At 31.7% G+C, this 23,602-nt stretch overlaps 1 protein-coding gene across 1 annotated transcript in view; it reads right to left on the bottom strand.

The window, feature by feature from the left end:
• Nucleotides 1-410: 410 nt before the first annotated feature.
• The window catches only part of LOC129222967 (calcitonin gene-related peptide type 1 receptor-like), a 37,536-nt gene continuing 14,344 nt past the window's right edge, over nt 411-23,602 (bottom strand). Inside the window, 8 exon segments of the mRNA XM_054857529.1 lie at nt 411-957; nt 3,076-3,117; nt 3,840-3,978; nt 6,982-7,067; nt 8,249-8,315; nt 13,766-13,826; nt 19,069-19,219; nt 21,412-21,562. Of these exon segments, the coding sequence (XP_054713504.1) occupies nt 706-957; nt 3,076-3,117; nt 3,840-3,978; nt 6,982-7,067; nt 8,249-8,315; nt 13,766-13,826; nt 19,069-19,219; nt 21,412-21,562 (949 nt within the window). The 3' untranslated portion in view covers nt 411-705.

Below are 23,602 nucleotides of genomic sequence, written 5' to 3'. Positions count from 1 at the left end.
AAGGTTTACTTTCTCCTCTTTTTATCTCTTCTCAATGGATTTAACCGGTTAGAAGGAGCCGTAAACATAGCTTTGTTTTTATTCCAGACCAGGAGCATAGAAATCACTGGTCCAGTCTAAGAGGTATTGGTTTGGATTGGGAACTATGAGGTTTTTGTGACGTTAACAGAGCTGACGTGCACCAATCACTATTAGGCATAACGGAAGATATTCTACCAACTGGCATCGAGTTGATGGACTGTTGCAGTAAAGCCAATGGTGGTGGTATACCAAGAACTAAAAACTTATTTTTAACAAGTAAACAACAACTTAAGGGTTTTTTGCTCATAAAATGGTAGGACTCACTCAAAAGTACATGATTTATTTTATTTTATTTATGTATTTATTTTTTAAATGCCGAAGAACAAATTCAATTTTATCAAAATTTAGTAGTGAAAATACGATTTAAATAGCTAAACCTGCTGAAAACCTAGTTAAAAATGTAAAAAACCCAGTCTGTTTGGGGTAGATATTAAACCCGGTTTGTAGTTCTAGGGGTATAAAAGGTGACAACAACGATTTGCGACTATATTGCGAGTGTTGTGAAACAAGCATCAAACTACTTTATTTGTTTTAAGTGATCAGTGGAAAACTTTTACACTGTGAAATGTTATAATGGATCTTCGTCATCTCTTTCTGATTCTCTGATTGGTCTGTGAGTGATCGTTACACCTCTGCCACGTCATCTTCAACAGTGCTGAATGTGCTGCCTTCAGCCACTGAGTTATAGCCGTCTCTTTTATTGTCGCCACCTTTTGTCCTGTAGTGAAGACCTCTTTGGAAGCTTGACTGACTTTCGACCATCGTCGACATCTGCGTCATTGAAACAGGGTTCATCATAATGCTGTTTTGGGTTCGACTTCCAAGATGGCGACTGAGTCGATACCTCTGATAAGTTCGTTTCGTGAGGTATAAGACCTATAATTAGAAAAACTCAAAATTTAAATATTTGTAAGCACATTTATTACTCATACACGTGAAAATAAACTATCTGACTAAGTAATAGGTATGAATACAGTACGTCTTGTAAGGAACGTAAGCAAAACTTAAAGTTTTAATCTACAATCCAAGGTTTTATATGTTTATGTTGAATACGAGTTTGTCAGTGAGCTATTGAAATAAATTACCAAAGAATTTGCAATGCATTGCTTGCGCTTAGCTTTTGTAATTTTAGACTGGAAAAAGTAAAGTGATGTTGCAAAATGGTTTATTCACATGTTTTAAAAAAATAATGCTTCCTAGTTAGCGTTGCGTTTTTTTTTTTTCTTTTTTTTTCCCTTTTAGCTGAATGATATTACATTTTTCTGATAGAAATGGAAGCTGCAGTTCATATAAATCTGTCCTGGTAGTTAAAAGACAATATGCTATCCATTTTATTTTCAAAACCGATATTTAAGCAGGGACTTACTAAACTTTTTATACTCTATTAACGCAAAGTTCTAAGATTTTGATGAACAAATTTTCTCATTGTACGCCCCTTATTGCAATCCAGTAATACAAATCATCACAAAAGAAAATTTTAGAACTTATTTTCTTGCTTTTTTTTTTTTTTTTTTGATTAGTGCCTTTTATCTCCTAGGTACAGAAATACTTGGGGGGAAAATATTATTTTGGTAAATCCATCCTGCTTAATTGTCAAGTTTTAAGTTCGATTTTGGGACCTAATTATGAGTTTCTTTTAATATAGTACGATCAACAGAACTTTAAAAGATATATTTTCAACTACAGCGTAACATTGAATTGTATCGATTAAAACTTGTGGATTAAAAACTACTAGACAATTACAGACCAACAATGAGATTTTTCTCTCTATTATTTATTTATTTATTTTAATGTTCTAATCTTATCTGTGTTATTTAAACGTTCTTATTAATCCACCAAGTTCCATTTTAAAAATAGCGATTATCTCTGGCGAAACATCACAAGTTACAAAATATATATAATTCAATTTCCAAAATGTTCGCATTATACGAACATTAGAAATATTCAATTTTTTATTATCTGTCAAGAAACGTAAAATTATCGCGCGCAGTTGTTACGTCGTACCGGCAAAAGAAAATAAATTTTAAATTATTTTCAGGAAAAAACATGCAAACAAAAAACTTAAATAATTTGAGGACCAACAAGCTACAAATATCAAGGAATGCAAAAGGACACATACTTCTAAACTTTCTGGGAATGGTGCCGCGTCCTGACACTAGATATGGAGACAAAATGCGTGGAGCGCCGCCTGGAGGAGTTTTCAGGAGGTAGTTGGCGCATTACTCTAAGTCGCTCTATAGACCTCCAAAACAGTGTCAGAATCTGTCGAGAGATTTGGGTATCTCAAACTATATAGTTTTGAACTGTTTTTACATTACAATTTCATGCAAAACCATGCAATAAAAAGATTTTTAAAAATAGATAAAAGTGTCAAAGCGTAAATGAATAATTATTGAAACTAGAGGAAATCACAGCAAAAACTTTGCAAAATAAAACTTAAAGGTTTTTATAACATATAACTTTTTAAATGAATGTAAGTTTAAAAATACCATTAACAATGAATCAATTTGTTGTGTGGGATGCAGCAAAATATAAAATATTTGCGTGGAAAGGGGATATAATTTTATAATAACATGCAATCTTACTAAATAAAATGCGGGTAAAACGCTTATCACAAAAAAAAAAATTAACGCATAAAACCTTGATTAGTTTGAGAGCATTCGCATGTTTTTGTCTTTCACGTCTTTGCATATTTTACAAACTGTAAGGTTTTATGTTTGCAATTTGTTTGGTTACATGAGGTAAGGACACATATTTTTTGATGTGACGTAATTTTAACCTCTGGACTTAAAAAAAATAGTTGTTGTCCAATCTGCATCAGTAATACCTAACATCAGAATCATTTCGACACATAGTTTGTAGTGATTTTTTTAACAACTTCTTGATCCGGAATAATGTTTAATCTCTATTCCTCAAGCAAATTATTTCTTTTACAACACATTAAAATACATTTTTTTATTAATAATATTTTTTAAAGAACGAGTAACTACTTACTTCTCCATTCATGTAGCAAAATATCAGTGAAACAAAGAATCCCTAGAAGAAACGAAAAGTCAAAAATTAATTTATTATTCCTTTTAAATACAGTGAAACCCCGATGTTAGGTGCTCAAAATTTACGACTTTCCCGCATTTAACGTTTTTTCATCGGGTATCATCATTCGTTATGATGTTATGTATTTCCCGATTTTTACATTTTTCTCGTATTTTCCGTGTTTACACCAGTTTCTTAAGAAATGTAAAATCAGGGCTTTACTGTACCATTTTAATTAAGATTCAAAGATATGCTCTTTTAATCTGCAATGCAAAAGTGAATTTTTTTTTAATCTCTATAGTATGAAAACCTAATAATGTTGTCGCAGCATCCAATCAAATCTATGAAACGTTATGATAGCTACCAACCGCGGTGGTCAGTCGGTAGCTTTTCCAAATGCAGGAAATCGACAGCGTCCTTGTCGTACGATTATGCAACATAAAAGAGATCCCTTGGATATTTCGCTTCGAATGCCCTATCCAAAATTAAATCCCTAGTTCAGTTTTGCGCTGAATGGATCATAGGTGCCCTACTCATCTGGTGGGGGTAGCCTAAATTTTTAGTGTCATTGATATCCGCGCCTTAATGGTGGCACATGAAATATATCAGGTGATCGCGCTAGGTCTAAAAAAGCCAAATAGCCTAACGCAGCTCCATTAGAGAGAAGGAAAAGAATCTTCAACATTAACTTACACGAAAATGCTATAAAACTGCATTTTACTCACCTGCAATCCATCGAGAGTGTGGCTAAAATAAGTGTAGGCTTCTAGAAACCCACATTTGCCCGATTGAGGCCTGTATATGATGAGACCAAAATGAAGACCAAATAAAGGAACTAAAACCAGAGTAGCGCGAACAGCTTTCCTGCGACAATAAAAGATTCATAACTATCATTCATTACTAGGGAATAAATAAATGAAGCAATTGAAGAAGAAAATCTTCGATAGCTTCGCTGTTATCTTAAAATGCATATATGATTTTTTATATTTATGACTTGCATATTTGATTTCCGTTACAACATTCATTACTAAAGAATAAGTTTCAAATGCTATTCAATGAAAATTTTTCAAAACTTATGAATTAATAACGTTTTGATGTTTGAGTTTTCATAGCATGAAAATTAATTGAGCCGCTCAGAAGCCAATGCGGTTAAGTCCATTTTTGGATATTTTCTGATTTTTGAAAGTTTTGATAAAATAAATGTTAATCTTCTTAGTTATTAAAGGATTTACTCGTTGGTTATTTTTTTCTAGGTTAGACAGCCCTTTTTTTAATAGCTTCTGAACATGTTGTATAAAAATTTCAGAAGCCATTGTGAATAAGTCCACCTTTTATTAATATTTTTTTACATAAACTTTGAAATAAAAATTAAATTATTCTTCTTCTTTCGATATTTGTTGGCAACACTGAAAAACAAGAAATTCATTATACAAGAAGTCATAATCCCAGTGGCAGATAGTTGAATTCAGATTTTTCTATTGCAAAAAAGTATAACCTGTATGTCGAACAATGTAATGAAGAGCAAATTGTACCAGTAAAGGAAAAGTTTTATTACCATATATTTTCGACAAAATTTAACTTACATTTTAAGCAACCTTCAAAAGATACTTGTGCAACATCCGATTATTTGGTAATAAAAAAGCAATCTACAATAGATGAAGAAAAAAATGCAGCTGAAGTTGAACATGACGAACACTTGCGAGATGCAGAAATTGCCCGTAATAGTATGGCTAATGATCGACTAAGAGCTTCAGACGAAATATGCATGTTCAGTTTTAATTTCGAAAAAGCATTACCATTTCCGAAACTATCCACATCAGTGGCTTCAATCTTGGTTGCCATGATTTAAAGACTAACGAGGGCTACATGTATGTTTGGCCTATAACCCAAGCATCGCGGGGTTCATAAGAAGTGACATCGTGTTTATCTAAACACATTAAATTGTACGCAAAGGATTTTCAAAAAATTATAATGTATTCAGATTCATGTTCAGGACAGAATCGAAATATAAAAACTGTGTTAAGTTTAATGTAATTGGTTCAGAGTGAAGACATGAAGGCTGAATCAATTGAGCTTAAATTTTTATTAAGTGGGCACAGTTATTTGCCCAATGATGCTGATTTTGCAGTTATAGAAGCTTATGCAAAAAAATTCTGTATATTTATAACCCTAGTGACTGGTATCATATAATACAAAATAGTAAAAGGAAGAACCCTTTCAGAGTTGTCGAAAAAAAATCCATGAGAATTTCTTTTCACAAGACCATTGGAAGAAGCTGTTACCAACAGAAAAAAAATCAACATGTGGATTAACAGTCAATTGGCTTAATATGAGATGCATAAAATTGGAACCCAAGCAGCATTAAGTTCAAACATAATTTTGACGAGGATGATACCTTTCATGTAATTGATTTTAAATAAATAAATAAATAAAAGGTAGGTCAGTAAATTTTAAAAATATAACTCAACCTATATTCAGAACAATTTCAAGAGAAACAAAAAAGACATCATATGATCAGTAAAGTATATACCTCCAATTAAACACTACTTTTACAGGACATTAAGGACAACACATGGAGATAAAGATTTACATTTAAATAACTTGTAAGAAGATGGTTTTTGTTATGATGAATAAACATAAAATTTATGACAATAAATGTTATTTTATTATTTTTACCTAAATTTCTTATATTTTTCATTTGCCAAAAGGTATAAGTCCTAAAATTTTTAAGATGCTGTCATTATTTCAATAAATACTTACGTTTTTATTTACACATCCTGTACATATCTTGTTTTTTTTGCAGAGTTTACATTTCGAAAAAAGATTTTATACACTTTTCTAATTAAATTAATAAACCAAGAATTTTAAAAACTAATGTATCAAAAAACATTAATTTTCTCAATTTTTGTGTTTTGGACTTAACCGCTTTGGCTTCTGAGCGGCTCAATTATTAATTTAGAAAAGTTGTCTTAAATTTTAATGCTAAGCCATTTCTTTCAAATTTCTATATCAAAGCATTCGTCGTTGATACTAGATTTTTAATGACTTAGAACTATTTTTCAACTTGTTTCATAAAATTAGATAAGCGAAATTTTTCTGATTTCCGATTCATCACTTACATTAAAAGGCACAATACTGACGAAATAACACTAGCATAATATTAATTCTTATTCAGTAAAATAAAGAATATTTTTCCAAAGATAAATTCAAAAAAAAAAAAAACATTTTATTAATATCTTTTCATCACTTAAAAATCGAGACTTATTCGATCATTAAAGTTCATGTCAAAGTTTCTAACGAAACTTTGTCGACATATCGATGTGAAAGCAGGTAAGGTTAATAATAAAGTATTGCTCTTTACATAAAAAATTTTCAACTAATTTATCAATTTTCCTTTAAAAAATACCTTTCTAAATAGTATCATTTTCACATAAAACTTTTACCCTAATACGAAATCACCCTATTTTTCTATATATATTTTTTGGTTTTTTAATAGTTTTTTTTACCGAAATAAATAGCTTTCTTGTATTAAAAAAATAATAACTTGCACTTGTGGTGGGCGTAACCGTAAGGTCTCACCCGCAAGACTTAGTCATAACTTTTTAAGTAGAATTTTTATTTTAAAAAATTTGAAATTTCATATTATTATACATAGTTCACGAAAAACTAAAATGTTTTTAAATTGAAACACATAAGAAACTGTATGCTAGTATGTGTTAGAGATTTTTACTTCATTCTAAAAAAAAATAGTGCTTCAAATTCGAATGCATGTAATTTAATTTACTAAAAGTATAACCTTGAAATTAAGATGTGAATAAATGTTCATTCATAAAACATAGTATACCCCATCCCACCCTAGCTTCTTACCTGTATTGACTTGGTTCATTAGAATGAGTTGCTCGTAATTTCGTTACCAGAACTCGAATTATATTACACAGAAAGAACAAATTGATCTATAGAAAATAAACATTTGACATAAATATAGATTATTTGTTACATGCTAGTTAAATTTACTTAAAAACATCAAGTTCTTGAAAAAATAAAAGAACGCAGAAGAAATTTTATTCAATTGTGACTATGCAAAGAATTAAAAAATATATTAAAACTACATTTTAATACATGTATATATAATACTTTTCTCTAAACACAAAATATAGAGAGAAAAATTACTGCATTTTTTAAAAGTAATTTAAATAGTTTTAAAACGTAGCTGTTCGAAATTGCACGACATTAAAAAAAATTATTTTAAAGGAATTAAAATTTTAGCATTTTTGTACAGTTGTCAGAATTAGGCTAAAATGCACTCCTCTGACTAAGAGCTCTTTCCCATACCTGTTTTAATTGATGCAATTTCAGATAAGTTATTGCCCTCTCCCCTACTTCAAGAATTTGAACATGAATTGATTTTTTTTATCCGCATTATATTGCGGAAAAATATATTAGAGCAAGAAATACCCAATTCGTCAGCCGAAAAAAGTAATCGCAGATCATCAAATATTTTTCCCTCGATATTTAATGGTGGTATTTTCAAATCGTTTGAAGATAAAGTTCCAGTCTCAAAGAATAGACTGATTTATTTTCACTTTTCGGAACAAACTTCGCAAAAGCGTTTACAATACTTTAGTATAGTTAGAACGTATAATTTTATTAACCGTATAATAAACATACAATTCCGCCGAAACTGGTAAAACAAACGCAGATAGCATTAAATTACTTAATGATGTAGTTTTAAGCTTTAGAACAATTAACTACTAATTTCCACTTTCTCTGTGTCATAACTTTTTTCGTGTTGGATTAGCTTTGTACTCAGAGTGTCGCAACTTTTGAGTGGCTTGGAAATAGTTTCGTTAAAAACCTGGTACAATCTTACATACTGAACGGTACAGTTGTATTGACATGAAAAACATGATTTAGCCATTACATTCCGGTCAACTTGCACTTGGAAAAATATCTTTAAGAGCTAAAATTTTGAAATGTTTCCTTTTTCCGTATACATTTTCCTCCCCCCTTCTTCTTCGCCTACCTTTAGTTTAAGTTTCAAATTATTTTAACTAATTACCTTGGAAAATGTTCTTTAATTCGATAATGTATTTACTCAGTTTGTTTTGTTCTGATTTTATCAAGTGATACTTACCAGGAGACTCAGCATGTTTGGAGCATTCATTATCCATTCATACTCCTCTGCTGGTAGAGCCCAGCACCTGGAAGAATAAAATAGAACTGCAGAAACCATTATTCCAAGTAGAAAATATTGGAAAATTCTGAACTGATACTACGTGAACCGATACTAGACGATTAAAAATATTTTAGATCTCCAGGTGTTCTTCCCCCTCCCCCCCAAGAGTGATAACGTACCTTTCAAAAGCAAAAATGGTGCAATATTGGGCTACTACTCTTAGGTAAACCACCGATTAATTATTGCTGTTTAAGAATTTATAAAAATCTAATGATCTAATTATAGGTAAAAGAAGATATAAAGTGTCATTACGCAGTCATAAAACTAATTTATCTTGGAGGGGGCGGGAGAGGGCATATTAGTCATAAGCTTTGTATATACCGTACAGGATTTGCAATATGTGCTAAAACCAAAGATTTCGGGGAGTTTGATCGCCCCCCCCCCTCAACTTCCTCTAACAGCCCAACTCTCAAATTTCAATTCATGCCTTAGCTTGGATGATAATCCATGGTAGTATATTAGTATTTTCTTAATAACTACGATAAAGATATATAGAAAGAAAAATCTTGTCCTTCCACAACATATAAGGAGCTAAACTAGTAATGTTTAAAATATCGTATTAACAGTGCATACTTCAATTCTTTGAACAATCTTCTCTTGGAATCTCTTTAGATATTCGTTTAATCTAATGGAATTTCCTAAAGATTTGCAAAATGCATATATATAATTAAAACTACAGTGCTAAACTGCATCAAATAAATTTGTTGATACATTTAAACAAAATTGTATGAGAAAAGTTGGCACTTCAAGACGGATTGCACTTACTCATTTTAATGCAAATTTTTATCTTTCCATCTTCGATAATTAGGTTAATGGACGATTTGTTGTAAATACACAGAGCAGACTGCATCGTTTCGTTGTAAAACCTCTTCACTCGAGAAAATATGGACGTGTCTCAAATAATGAATCTTTTAATGAACTTTTTATGTTTTATTTCGAGTGCGCATTTAAATTTAGATTCCAACCAGACCTCATCATAATTTGACTTTAAGATATGCTGGTTAATAAATCCTCTTTTATGTTTGAAGTTTTCTGAAGTAATTTGTCCAAAAATTTTCATTACCCTAAACGTTATGAAGTTCGTTTAAATTCCTTTTGTCAAAATGTTATGTGAATAATTAAATTCCCCTTATTGATAAATGGATTTAGTTTTCTATGCATGAATTTTGAGCTACTATTGAATGAAAATAGCTGTTCGCTGGAGTTCAAACATTATTTTGTGTTACAATAAGAAGCTAGGAAACGATCCCATATTTTGCTTGGAAACAATGTGTAGGCTCTGAACTTCATACTAGCTGTTATCTTTATATAAAGTTACGTTAAAAGTTTCACGTTGCTACTAAATATTTTAAGTCTAACAATCATTGACTTGTATTCAATACTGTAGTTAGAGAGGTTGGACACGGGAAAATTCTGTCCCTGAAATATTTGGCTTCTTATTGCAAAAAATATGCGAATGGTTGAAATAAATTGGTTTCAAACCACATTTCCTTTTGGTGATCTATCCTCCCCCACAAAACCTGAAAGTGAGTCTCCCCAAACATTTTTTCCAGCTGCATTACTAGTTATATTCAATAGATCATGATTGAACAAATAAGTAAATTCGCATTGAATTTGGCAAAACCATGAATAGTTTTTGCACGCAATATTCTTATCAACGTTAACGTTTTATAATCTCATGAAATAGTTTTTGAACTTTTGCATAACTTATAACAACATCGAAATTATCAAATTAGGCAATGAGTTCCTAAAATTGGTCGAGTCTGTGCCTAAAGTCAGCGACTCGTGTACAATAATCCTTATAGCCAAGCAAAATATTGGTTTGGATAGATAAAGTAAATTAGTAATTAAACTGAATTTATTAAACTTTCGCACCCTTTCCTAGAAACCTTGAAACAGCTGAAAATTTCATCTTTCACTTTTTGCCAAATGTTTCTTATTGACCTTTTAAATTGTATGAATTATTTACTTATATCATTACCTGTTTGTAAAAGAAAGCATTCTATCATACGATAAGGCATAATTTTGAGCACTTCATCATATTTTTGCGCTTGCAAATTTTAGACACAGTTGTAAAGCTATCAGTTTTTTATATTTTTGAGTTATCAAACTGGTTTCAATCAATTTCCCTACTTCTTCTTTTTCTTGTTCTTCCATAATTCCATCATAAAATATCCTGCAGATTCAAGTTTTCTACATCATGTTATATTTTTAATACTTGCTTTAATTATTTAACCTGAATGAATTATTCCGGCATAGCTTTTATTTAGAAACTCTACCTTCGCTAATTTATAAGCGTAAAAAAATTTAAAAATTAGTCATTTTGGTATGATCACTTTGAAAACTCACTTTCCTTCGACGAGGCTTACAATTTACTTACCTTGTTTCACTTACACACTATTTCTAAAAAGAAGTTTCAATACCCTCCACAACATATCTTAATTGCTGTAGAAAATTCCCAACGGTTATTCAAACCCATTACTCCCAGGCGTTTCAGCGACAAATTGAAGCTGTCATTTTGAAAGCAAAGACTTAATTCCACCTTGTCAAGACTTTCCCCCCAACAAATGAGCCCATTTGCTTTTGTTTCAAACAGCTGAGACTTCTCAGTCTCCAAAGACATTGATGGGAAGAAATGTGGTAAACAACATTTAGCACGCTGTGCTCAATTTAGTTGACATTCTTTAGACGGAATTTTAAATTGCAATCAGAGGGTGAAAAATCTATCAAAAAGTAAGAAAAGTTAAAAAGTAAAAATGTTTAATGCCAATGAAATCTGCTATGTCGCGCTTTGAATAAATTAGGTATTTTTCTAGCACTATCTTAACTTTTCTGCTGTATAGTAACAACAATTTTTGGATAAAATTTATTGCATGTCTCAGGATTCAAGTAGATTTTATAGGTACACCTTTCGACAATTGAAATGCTCAGTGGTGAAGAAAAAAACTGAAATACTTGCAAAAGTTCACATTTTAAGGAACTTCTGATGAAATAAAAGACCAATTCTACCGTAGGCAGGTAAACGGCAGTATCAACAGAAAAAAGTTTTCAAGATATTTGAAGAAATGCGTTTTGGATTCAATACTTGCAATAGGGAAACGTTGGACGACGTTTTTTTTTAGGGGGGGGGGGGGTTCGTGCTTTTTTTTCCAGCGGAAACCAAATAAGCAGGTTTGAACGACAAAGTAAACTTACAATATTTTCAGTAAGTTGCCGCCCTATAGCCAGGGCTAAGGCAGAAATACATGAAATACACCACCAGCTCTAGTTAATTCCAGCCAAGGACTGCAGTTTCGTGCTTATTAGCAGTCATCAGCTCGGCTTAGGAAGTGACTGAGCTGGAGGTGGAAAAACTTCTTAAAGAAGCCAAGAGTGCCAAACAAACTGGTAGCTAATATGGAATTAGCACTGACCTGACGAGTGATCGAAACAATGGTTCGGTTCAACTCGAATATTGAAGGCAAGGCATGGTATTTTCAGTAAGTTACCGCCCTATAGCCAGGGCTAAGGCAGAAATACATGAAATACACAGCCAGCTCATTCAATCCAGCCAAGGACTGCAGTTTCGTGCTTTTATCAGCCCGGCTTAGGAAGTGACCAGAGCATTGACCAGACGAGTGACCGAAGCAATGGTTCAATTCAACTCGAAGATTGAAGGCAAGGCATGTTTGGCACTCTTGGCTTCCTTAAGAGGTTTTTCCACCTCCTCCAGCTCCGTCACTTCCTAAGTCGGGCTGATGAGTGCTAATAAGCACGAAACTGCAGTTCTCGGCTGGAATGACTGAGCTGGCGGTGTATTTCTTGTATTTCTGCCTTAGTTCTGGCTATAGGGCGGTAACTTACTGAAAATACCATGCCTTGCCTTCAATATTCGAGTTGAACCTAACCATTGCTTCGGTCACTCATCAGATCAGTGCTAATTCCATATTAGATATCAGTTTGTTCGGCACTCTTGGCTTCCTTAAGAGGTTTTTCCACCTTCAGCTCAGTCGCTTTCTAAGCCGGGCTGATCAGTGCTAATAAGCGCGAAAATGTAGTCCTTAGCTGGATTGACTAAACTGGCAGTGTATTTCATGTAAACGTACAATAGATGACAAAAATGAAAAAAAAAAATGAAACACGAAAAAATTTGCACTTGTTGCTCTTTAATTGACCAAAGCGGAATTGTTCTATAACTTTTGTCACATAAATGATATGCTTCAGCTGACGTTTTTCAATTAAAAATTAAATCATACACGCATTTAGCAGCCTAGCAACTGTTTGAAGAAATTAAAAACGTTTTTTCATCATCCTTCATAGCTGGAAAAATATGTAAATTTCAGCAAGTAATTAACTCATTATTTACGATAATTGTTATAGATTTTGGTAAAAGTATCACTTACATTCTCGTAAATATAAACATTTCGTTCAAAAATATAAATTTTGTCAGCATGTTTTTGACTCATAACACGCAGAGTTTTCTGTCAAACTTTACAAATTTTCAGTTAATTGACCTCTATAATGTCACAGACCAAGCCAAGCTTTACCGAATTGGCAATAAAATTTAAAAAAAAAGTTGAATACCTTTAAAATTTAGAAATAAATGGAAGGTTTAATGAGCTGTATTTTAATGATTCTGAGAAGCATGTTGAAGTGTAAGGAATCGTCCACAAATTTTTTGTTTACATCAAATCAAGAACATACTGACCATTTGCAGGCAAGTGCTGCAATTTTGCTAACGATTCCTTAAAACGATTAATCGCTTATCTGAAAGTAATTGAATTGCAGATATCTTTCTAAATTTTCAAGATATTTAACTGCATATGTTTTTAAGTTGGCACCTGCAAAATTTTGAAGGCAATAATCTGATATCTTTTGAACAAGCGCAGCAAAAAAAAAAAAAATACTGTAGTAAAAACTGACTGAAGTTCTCACACTTCATCAAGTTTACAAAGTTTTGATTTAAAATTTTAGTATGATGATTCCCTTGTATGCTGACACGTTTTTTTAAAGTTCTAAAATTTATTTCTAAGAACTTTAGCACAATATTTCCCATGGTGAATACTTCAGAGTTTATTTTTAAAGGACATGGTAGAGGAATGGGATCTAAGAAGAAAGTTCGAGAGTCTAGAAATATTTTTTCAATCCATACGAAAAATGAAATAAACAAATAAATAAAGAAAAAAAGAGCAGTTAAAACTTTACCCTTTTTTACAAGCATTTTCAATAGAAATGCAGAAGGCAGTTTTAATTAGATGGAGAGAGATAGAGAGCACAGAGTTTCAATACGAAAAAAATATTACAAACGATTTTAAAATGTATATAAGAGAAATTATGAATTAATATCATGATTTAATTCTATCTCAGTCGCAACAGTGCAAACAGTTTATTAAATCACTATTTTTAATTAATTATAAATGTTTCAATTTTGCTCACTTTTCATCAAACATAGTCTTTCGTATTACAGTATAGATTCCCACTGGAAGCAATGGAACCACTGAAATGAAAATGAGTTAAACATAAATGAATATCGTTGAAAGTAATTATCTTATGAAAGCAAACGTAATTAGCATTGAAAACACAAGGTAGCCGCAACATCTAACCTGAAATTATTTAATTTCAGCAAATACACTGATAGAAAACTTTCGCTAAAAGCTGGTGCGTGTGCTTACCTCTGCAACTCTGTGACTTACAGGGATTTCAAGCAGGAAAAAAAATCTACTATATCCACTATAATATTAAAATCTGTTCGCGTCCGTCTGTCTGTCTGTCTGAAGATCGATCTTCTCGAGAACCGCTGCGAATCGGGAGTCGAACGAGATACCGATCAATTCGAAATTTTCCAAAGAAAACAATAGGCCCAATCTCGTAATTGTTCGACTTTAATTAGCGGAGATATTAATTAAAACGTTAATTAACATAACGTTATTCAGGAATTTTTATTTCTTTCCTGTTGCCATTTTGCATTTGCGTGAGCAAGTATAATTCTAATAATTGTTTTAAAAGAGTTTTTTTGGCTGCTGTCCAAATCTTAAAACAACGTTTCCATCTAGAATTTCATTTTAAATTAGTTTAAAATTGGTTGCCCTATTCGGACATAGCCTTTATTTTATCGTCTGTCCTTCTTTTATTTTTTACATTCAACGTTCTTAACTCTTTTCGGTATATGAAAGTTGTTTCTTTAGCTATGTTTATTGATTGTAGTGTAAGTTTATCATTCACCGGCCTCATAATTTGGTAAACTTAGGATGTGCGACTAATTATGTTTATTTTGTTGGACTTTTTCCCGTCACATGAGTGAGTTTTCGAATTGTAAGAACTCTCTTTTTCTTCCTGTTTGTATTTTTGAAATAGTTTGTATCGTTAAAAGAACATGTTAAATTAAGATTGTTTGGATTTCTTTAAGTGAAACAGAGTTGAACAAAAATATTGTTTTTAAGGATTTTAACTAAAGTTTAATTGTAATCTGATGACTTGGTATTAAATTAATGCTGATTGGTATTTATTAAGTCTTGGTGCTTTAGTTTCACGTAAACAAATAAAAAGTATGTGTCATTTTATGTAAAAAGCTGATCGTAATTGTACATACAAATGTTTCAGATATAGTCTATCAGATTTAATTCAGTTTAAAGTGAGCACAGATTATAATTGATAATGCATATATTTTCATATTTTGTGCTAATTGAAAATACTCATAACTTGCATTATTGATAACTATAATTAACTTTAAAAAGATTTTTGCCAAAAAAAATGCTCGACTGGTGTATTGCAAACCTTGCATTACGCGTATTTATTTACTCCTTAGCGCTTTAGAAACTGATGTCAGAGTAATGCAAAAATATCAATTGGACATCTCTTTCATTTTTTAAGTAGCCCGTGCAACGCCGGGCACGCAGCTAGTACTAGATAAAATTTGATAAGATTTTAAATTCGGTCAAATATGAAAACTATCGCAAATATATTCGTATTTTTTCATACTTACAATGCTATATCATATTTCTTAAACAATTTAAACCTAATCTTAATGCAATGAAGAATAAAATAGTGTTATTGTATTTCAACATATGTATTTAATGCATAGTGAACGGTAGTTATTGTTACTGCATTATTTTCAAGAAGAAAAACTTTTAAACAGAAAAAGAAGAAAAAAGAACGAAGAAAGAAGAAGAGTCGAGTGGAATAATAGATACAGGAGAAATGTTAAATATAGACATTTTTGCACTTAGACACTTAAAGCTTCAAACCGAACAGAAAAAAAAAAAACTAAAGTGTTATAAGATATATTTGCGGAAACTTTTCCAGTTGCAAAGGAAAAACATATCTACATTTTAATGCAAAGGATTGACTAATTCTGGTGCATAGAAATAATCTAAAGAAAATGTACTGCTATATCAGCATACCGCTGCCATATCACGTAAACAAACAACTACAGCAAAAATATAAAAAGAATTAAAAAGAATGGCTAATTCTATGGAAAGAAAAAAAGGTTTATCAGAAAGTAAGAAAATTGTTCTCATTTTGTTAAGATTTAAAGTTTTTTTATTGGTCTTGAAAAATGCTTGTTTAAGATAAAAACGACTGAAACGCTCTATAATATTTTGTCAGTGTTTTTACTTTGAAAATAAATGAAACTTCAATTACTACGTAAGTGCGTGCACCTGACATAAATGGGCTTTTGTTCATTTAACCTCATTTAGACCAAAAATGTAAAACATAATGCAACAGTTGAAAACTTCCATTAACAGTTGATTAAGGAAAGTGCAAATCATAAATTTCATTTGCTTAGATAAAGATTTGATGGAGTTGATAAGGCGGTTAGTTATTGACATTATTTTGTCTAAATAAAGATTTGAAAGTGCTTTCGAGTCGACAAAACTAAATTCTAACATTTTAATGAGTTTAAAAGCTCAAAATTTTGAAGAATTTAAATTTAGCTGGAGAGTGTAATCTTAGGATTTTACGGTAAAAGCTATTGGCAACATGGATGCCAGTAACGTTTACCGGAAAATTTCAGGATTATTTTTAACAGTGTACGTAAAAATTTCATTACCATCCTCGTAATTAACATCCAGCGCAAAAGTTAGATGCATACGAAGGGTAAAGATAGACCGATTACTAAACGAAATTATCAATATTTTCGATGCAAGAATTTTTAAAAGTTATTTTTCTAAGCTGTGAACGTTTAACTGAAACTCATCAGAAAAAATAGTAAATGAGTATTTTTAAATTTTTCAATACTTCACAATACTTTTTTAAGTTTTTCAACTCGCATTTTTAGTAGATTTTCTTTGGTTTTTTATAATAAATATAATAAAATTTTTAGTAAATCAATCGATTCGTGAATTAAAATCACGGGATACTAAGAACACAAAAATTGCATTCGAAAAACTTGTCAAATTTACAAATTTAACCTCAATAAACCAAAAATAAATGATGATGTTTTGTGAACACTTGTAAATTATCAAAAATAGTTATTGTCTTTCTAAAAAATTCTAAACTGCATCCTTTGTGAAAGGTCAAAAGTTTGAAAAATTGGAGTGCAAAACTGTCCATAAAAAAATTAAAAAATAAATAAAGAAAGAAAGAAATAAAATAAAAATAAATGAATAAATAAATAAAAATAAAATAAAATAAAATTGCCCGTATGATCACTGTTGCATAAACTACTTGTGAAGAATACAGTTGCATATGTGACAGTTTTGCTAGATTAAAATGCAGAGAGTTTTTTTTTCCTCTTTTTTTATGAAAAATATTTTTTTAAAAAATTGCCTGTATATTTGAAATACAATTTTTACAGAAAAACGTATTTTAAAATGTATAAGAAATTCAATTCTGATTTATAGTTTTATCTCGATAAATATTTAAAAATTGAATAAAATGCCTGTAAGTTAGTACGTCATTATCAATAAAGCATGGTCAATGATTACATATAAAAACACGTCCAATCTCGTCTAATGATTTCCCTTGAAACTGTTTTGTAAGTCACTGAAGCAACAATTATTGTTTAAGTGCCTGTTACCTGAAGTTAATGGTCCATCCTTATTCTATTTACAGCTTTCTTTGAGATGGTTCGATCGTTAGAAAATGATTCAGCACAGTCACTAAAGTTCTAAGCTGCCATTAAGAGCTATAGAGCAATTATTATTCTCAAAAATGTCTCGGTAACAGTATTGATTTTCTCAACGCAGAAGGTTTATAGAACCAATGGAATGGAATGATTTACGACGAGCTTGCATAAGAAAATGGAGAGTTATCACACTGAAAACCGCTATAAGTTTTAGATGCATAAGTATATATTTTGTAAAAAAAAATCTTTTTAGATGTTCAAAGAAAAAGTTGCTTTGTTATTACATTGCTCTTTTGCAATGTCATAAAATTTTATTGCAAAGACACATAAATTACTAAATAAACTATGTTCTGCGAAAGAAAATTAATGAAAGTATAATAAATTAATATGAACATTAATTACTAAATGCTACTAAAATTGAGTGGAAAACAGAGCCACAACGTATCACAAAAATAAGAATTTTACCTTAACTCTCAGTAGTGGGTACAAATTTTACAGCAGAAAGGCAAGCTTAAATTTTTAAGGATAGATGGTACTAGCTAACGGATACTACGATATACAGGCGAGAACTGAGAATAGGAATAAGTGAAATTGTTATGGGTCAGGAGTATTAGTATTTTTATGGGTGGTATCGTCCTTGGGAGGAGGAACTAGTGTTTAAGGGGGTGGTTCACTGTGGAAAAACTTTCCTGAAATTTCACAAAAGAACTGGTATCCATATTGTTAGTACTTTTTACCGTAAAATCCTATTTCAAAGTAAAATTTTATGATAGAAAAAATGAAAACTCTCTGGTATATTGCTCTGGGTGAAAATAACGGCCCCTTTAGCGTTCGTATATCGATTCGCTATTCTATACACACATATGAGGCAAGAAAGGTGGGCACGAATGGAGATACATATGCTTCCGCGCCAAAAATCACGTGGCGTACACATTAGTTCTGCAATTGCTTACTTTTTCCTGTACAATTTACTGTAAAATTTTTCTGCAATGTGATTGCTATTTTACAGTAGTATTTATCGTAAAAATTTCGTTAGCTTTTAACAATGTACCCAATCTTTCTTGGGGATATTAGTATTGGTAGATTCTAAGCAAGGCATATTAGATGTGTTTATAAAACTAAAAATTCTATACAGTAGGGCCAACTTAATATAATAGTCATTTTTCTACCAAAAAGTATTCTAATAACCGAGATATTCCATTATCCGGAATCAAAATGACAAATTACAACGGTTTGGAACATTAAAAACAGAAAACATTAAGCGGAATATTCTTTTATATATTGCAGTAATCGGGCTCGACTGTAGAAGAAAAGCTCCTGGAATGAATCCTTTTAAAAATAATATTGGAACATATACATGTACTGGTCAAAGAATTGGAAACCAGTACGATTTTCAAATAAATGCGAATTGTATGTAAAACATGTTCATGACATGAGTGAAACAACATGATAATGCTATGATAAGTAATATATGCGGATGTATTTCAGAATAGACGTAGCATAGAACGGAAACGTGCTAGAACTTTCTCTAATTTGAAGGGGGATATAAACAAACGTTCATAATATCAAATCACAGCATACTAAAATAATTTTGAGAATGTAAAAAAAAAAAAATATTTGTTACGTAAAGAAAATCGTTGCAAAAACAAACATTAATTTTGGGTGTACTCACCCCATCCTATGATATAAAACATCAGTAGATTCTTTTGTTCTGCAAAAGCTGCAGCAATAAGCTTATGGAGGTAAAATCCTTCGCAAAACATCCACATGTAGTTAGTCATGCGAAAGTATTTTGTCAGGACGAACAAAGCTCTACAGGTTGCCTAAAGCAATAAAATAATCTATAATAAATTAAATTGAAAAGGTATTATTGTGAAGTATTTCGTTTTTGCACCCTAACTGATATTATTAATAGTTTTCATAAACGTCGATAAAGATAGTGTTAGAGAAAATAATTGTTATCACAAATTAATGTGTCCAAAAGGGTACATATTGAAACTAAAACTCTTGCTAAAGTATTGTTCATTGCTCTAAAAATGTCGTTAAGAGCTCGGTCGAGAAAAATAATTGAATTCGAGCACGTCAAATGCAATAGCACAATGGAATGTTCGTTTGAAACGCAAGTACGATTGTGCTAAAGTTATAACGATTGCATGATTTGGAGTTATTAGTTTTGTTAGAATTTCTTCCGAACAAATTGGAACTAAAATTTGCTTTAAAGCTCGTAAATTTATGTTAAGTAAAAACTTGATTAAAACGTCTTTTAGAAACCTACACTTAGTAAGTTTGATACTCAAAATAAGCAATATAAAAGCTGCGTATTAGGTGCAAAACTCGTGCTTCAAAATTTAAATATTTTGTTCAATGTTATGATTCAATTCATATTTTTACCAATAAAATATTGTGAAAGCATTGTTATTTATACTGCAGATCGAAATCAGCATACAGAAGGAATGCTTTTCTTTAAAACGACTGGTAAAATGTATTTTGTCAATTGAAATAAAAACTCGGCTGATGTACGTAACTGTGACCAAATACACTGTGCATATAGAATAAATGCTATTCTTTGAAACGACTGGTAAAATACTTTTTGTCCATCGAATCAAAAATGTGGTTGATGTACCTGAAAAACAAACTGTGACCTTATATACTGTGTGTGCACTGTGCATACAGAAGAAATGCTGCTCTTTAAAACGACTGGTAAAATATATTTTGTCTTTTGAAGCAAAAACTCGGCTGATGTATCAAAAATAAACTGTGACCTAATACTGTATTCGATTCGCCTGGTACAAATGCTCAAACCTGGAAATATCATCAACGTGTCGTTATTAGTTTTTATTTCGGGTTTCTGATAAAGTACAGAATGTTTAAAACATTTGGAAAATACTTTAGCACTCTATATAAGAGCTCTTGCGGAGCAAAAATCAACATAAGCACCGAGGTGTGTTAGATCGTGAAATACAGTGTAATACGGAAAGGGGGGCACAATTTGTTTATTTTAAGTCACTGCCACGAAGCAAGAAATGACCATAAGATGGCGCGGTTGATCTCATGCGAATAGGTGGTTTCGGAAGTTTCTTCTCAGCGCCGTTCATTAAAGCTTGACCACGAAAAGAAGGCGAATGACCAAACATCATTTGCATCATTTGTAAAAGGTAGAATTTGCCAGAAAGCACCGAATAGTAAGAGGCATGGTCTCGCTAATCCCATCTATTCCAAAATAATAAGAAATAACCTATTACAAATGATTCAAATGATGTTTTTGCGTCAATGTCATCCGCCTTCTTTTCGTGATCAAGAGTGCGTTGGACGAATGAACACCGTGTGTGTGCCGAAGAGGCTTACTTTTCAAATGGTCGCTCAATATTAGCAACACAGCGATCCTTCCGCACACACTTCAAGATTGCCCCCCGAGCTCATGTTCCTGGTCGACAATCAGTTGTGACGTGAGTTGACACATACCGAAGTACTGAAACAACATCAGCCGAGAAATCGTGAACGCACCCATCGCTACGGAGGAAAGAGTTGAATGAAACTTCAGATATCGGGTTTCACTCAATGTATCGCCAAAGGCCGAGACTTGGTTGATACAATTTTCAAAACAGTGTCTAATTTCCAGGTATGTAACATAGGATGAAATATTTCATAATACATTTAAGAACAACTAAAATTCCGATAATACGACATCAATCTCATTGAAATAACCTGATTTAATGCCGAGGTACATGAATTGAAACATGAATAAAAAGGCAATAACAAACTCGCATAAAACTTTCAGATTTACCAGAGTATTTTTGCTGATTGGAAATTCGATTTGAACTTTCAGATTCAGCAGGTTTCTTTGCTGATTGGAAATTCGATTTGTAGAGGTTTTTTAGAAAAACATGAGAAAACGTTAGAATTTCTACTACAAATGTAACGAAATTTAAAATTTGTAACATTGGAAAGGTTTTTGAGTTAAGCAGGTTCAGGATAACAGGCTCGACTATATACCCTTGAATAATAACTTACTTACTCCGTTCTTTTGCATGGTAGTTTGGTACGTAGGTGATCTATTAAACTCATCTAGCACGACCAAAGATTTGAAGAGCAGGACAACAACCCCATTCAGAAAAAGCGACAGAAATAGGTTCTTGTGCATTGTTATTCGTTGTACCTGTAATTGCCTAAAAATACGGGAAATCATGTTAGTTTTTTTTTTTTTTTTGGAAAAGCTATGCTGATCTACAAAGCAATCAAAATTTAAATTTTTACTTAATGAAGTATTTGTGCGTTTTTCTTTTAGAAGAGACCGGAGTACGTAGGCAAACTTTTTAAACTTTAATTTTCTGAGGTTGTAAGGTAATCACCAGTAGTTGACACTGCACTAGTGGTTGACTCTTATGACAAAGCATGAAATTACAAGGGAAACACAGGTGCCAAAAAATTTAAATTTGTATGCGTATTATAGCTTTCTAGTGAGGTCAGCGTGAAAGATTGTGCTGTCAAGTATAGCAACAAGGTCACCGCGATCGCCTGATGAAACAGTGGATGTTTCTTAATCGCTAAGTGTCATTCCCTTGAACAGTTCGCTAAGAATAATCTGAAAGGAAAGCATTGCAAACTCAGATGACATTTTTTAATTTTAATTAAAAAAGCATTTATGTTTTTTCTTTGAACTCCTAGGTGAGTTTACATTTGTTTAAAAGCGCAGAGAGTAAAAAGAATAGCTCTGTTAGGCATCGTGTCACATATTGAAACTCTTTAAATGGCATAATATTAACTAGTTGACATGGTTGACAACCACGTAAGCAAAAAGACTGGGAAAAGATTGCTTTCTTAGGAATATAGTTCTGACTCAAACACAGGTAAGATTCCATCCGACAGAAAAGGTGAATCTAAAAATGAGAACACACAACAAAGCATACACGACAACAGCCTTAGAATACTAGTACATAGAAGAGTACGATAGAGTGTGGTATTTTCGTACGGAAGATGAGGTTTTTTAGATGTTTCTGAAACGACTGCTTTTATTTCAGAAAATGCAAAAATCTGAAAGATTATCAATGGCGAAAAAAAGTGTATAAACTGAACTAAGACTGGAAAGGGAGCATATGCAAATTCAGACACTCCCCCCCCCCCCCCCCCCAAAACAAAATCACCTACCTACCCCAACTCGCCATTTTGAAATTAAATTATATTTTAGAAATGGAATAATCAGATTAAGACTTCATTTGTTGCGATGAAAGACGGGTCGCTGTTGCTCAATATTAGAAAGTTTTCTAATGATTCCACTATTGTAGGTTCGAAGATGAAAATAATTGCAGATATAAAAATTTTCTTACTTTTTGCAATAGCAAGAAAGCATTTTTTTCCTCAAAACTTATACGAAGCTGTTGATCTGTTAGAAAACATACTCACAGTAACGCGTCAACTACATGCTTATGTGACAGGTAATTCAGAGTTGCCAAGCCAAAAATCAGGAAAGTTGTTTGCATACAAGCCCAGGATTCCCAAATATGAAGAATTAAAAAAAAAAAACGAACCAGAGGCTAATTTAGAAATTAATAACAATTTTTATTTTTACCCACGTGGATTTTCCCTGCGTGGGAATTTCCCTCTTAGTTTCTCTCTCCTTATTTTTACGTGCATATTCGCTTACAAATAATGGTATTCACAACATTACATAAAAATTGGAAACAAAATGGAAACGAAATGACTTTTTTTATACATTATTTTAACAATTTTCACATTAATATTTTTTTTTCTGTTCTACATTTACGTTCTTCTAGGTCATTAAGTACTGTTCAGAAGTTTCTTTATGTTTTTATACTAAGCGTTTGTGCTGATATAATATTAAGGTTGAGAAATAAGTCCATCCTTCTTGCTTCGTTTTTTCTTCATGTTAAATTGGGAGAAATAAGTGGTTTCTTATCATCAACTTTATTTTGATGCATAAAATCAAGGAAGATTAATGATGTAATTTTAACTAGCGTAAAATAATTCACGCAAGGTAATTTCAAATTCTGATAATGAATATAATTGCTTAAATTTAAAGAGAAGAAACAAAGCTTTTCTTTTCCCGTTTTTATATACAGGTTCTACATCGCTACATTTTGTTTTGAAATAACTGTTTCAAGCGAAGACAAGAAAGATCTGGAAAATATTTGGTATTGAATAAGTGACAAGCAACGCAAAAACATAAAAAGTTGACACTTGGTTACGAC

Source organism: Uloborus diversus, chromosome 5, assembly GCF_026930045.1.
Source record: "Uloborus diversus isolate 005 chromosome 5, Udiv.v.3.1, whole genome shotgun sequence".
Lineage (NCBI taxonomy): Eukaryota > Metazoa > Arthropoda > Arachnida > Araneae > Uloboridae > Uloborus > Uloborus diversus.
Note: the sequence above shows the minus strand (reverse complement) of the source record. Positions and strands in the feature narration are given on the sequence as shown.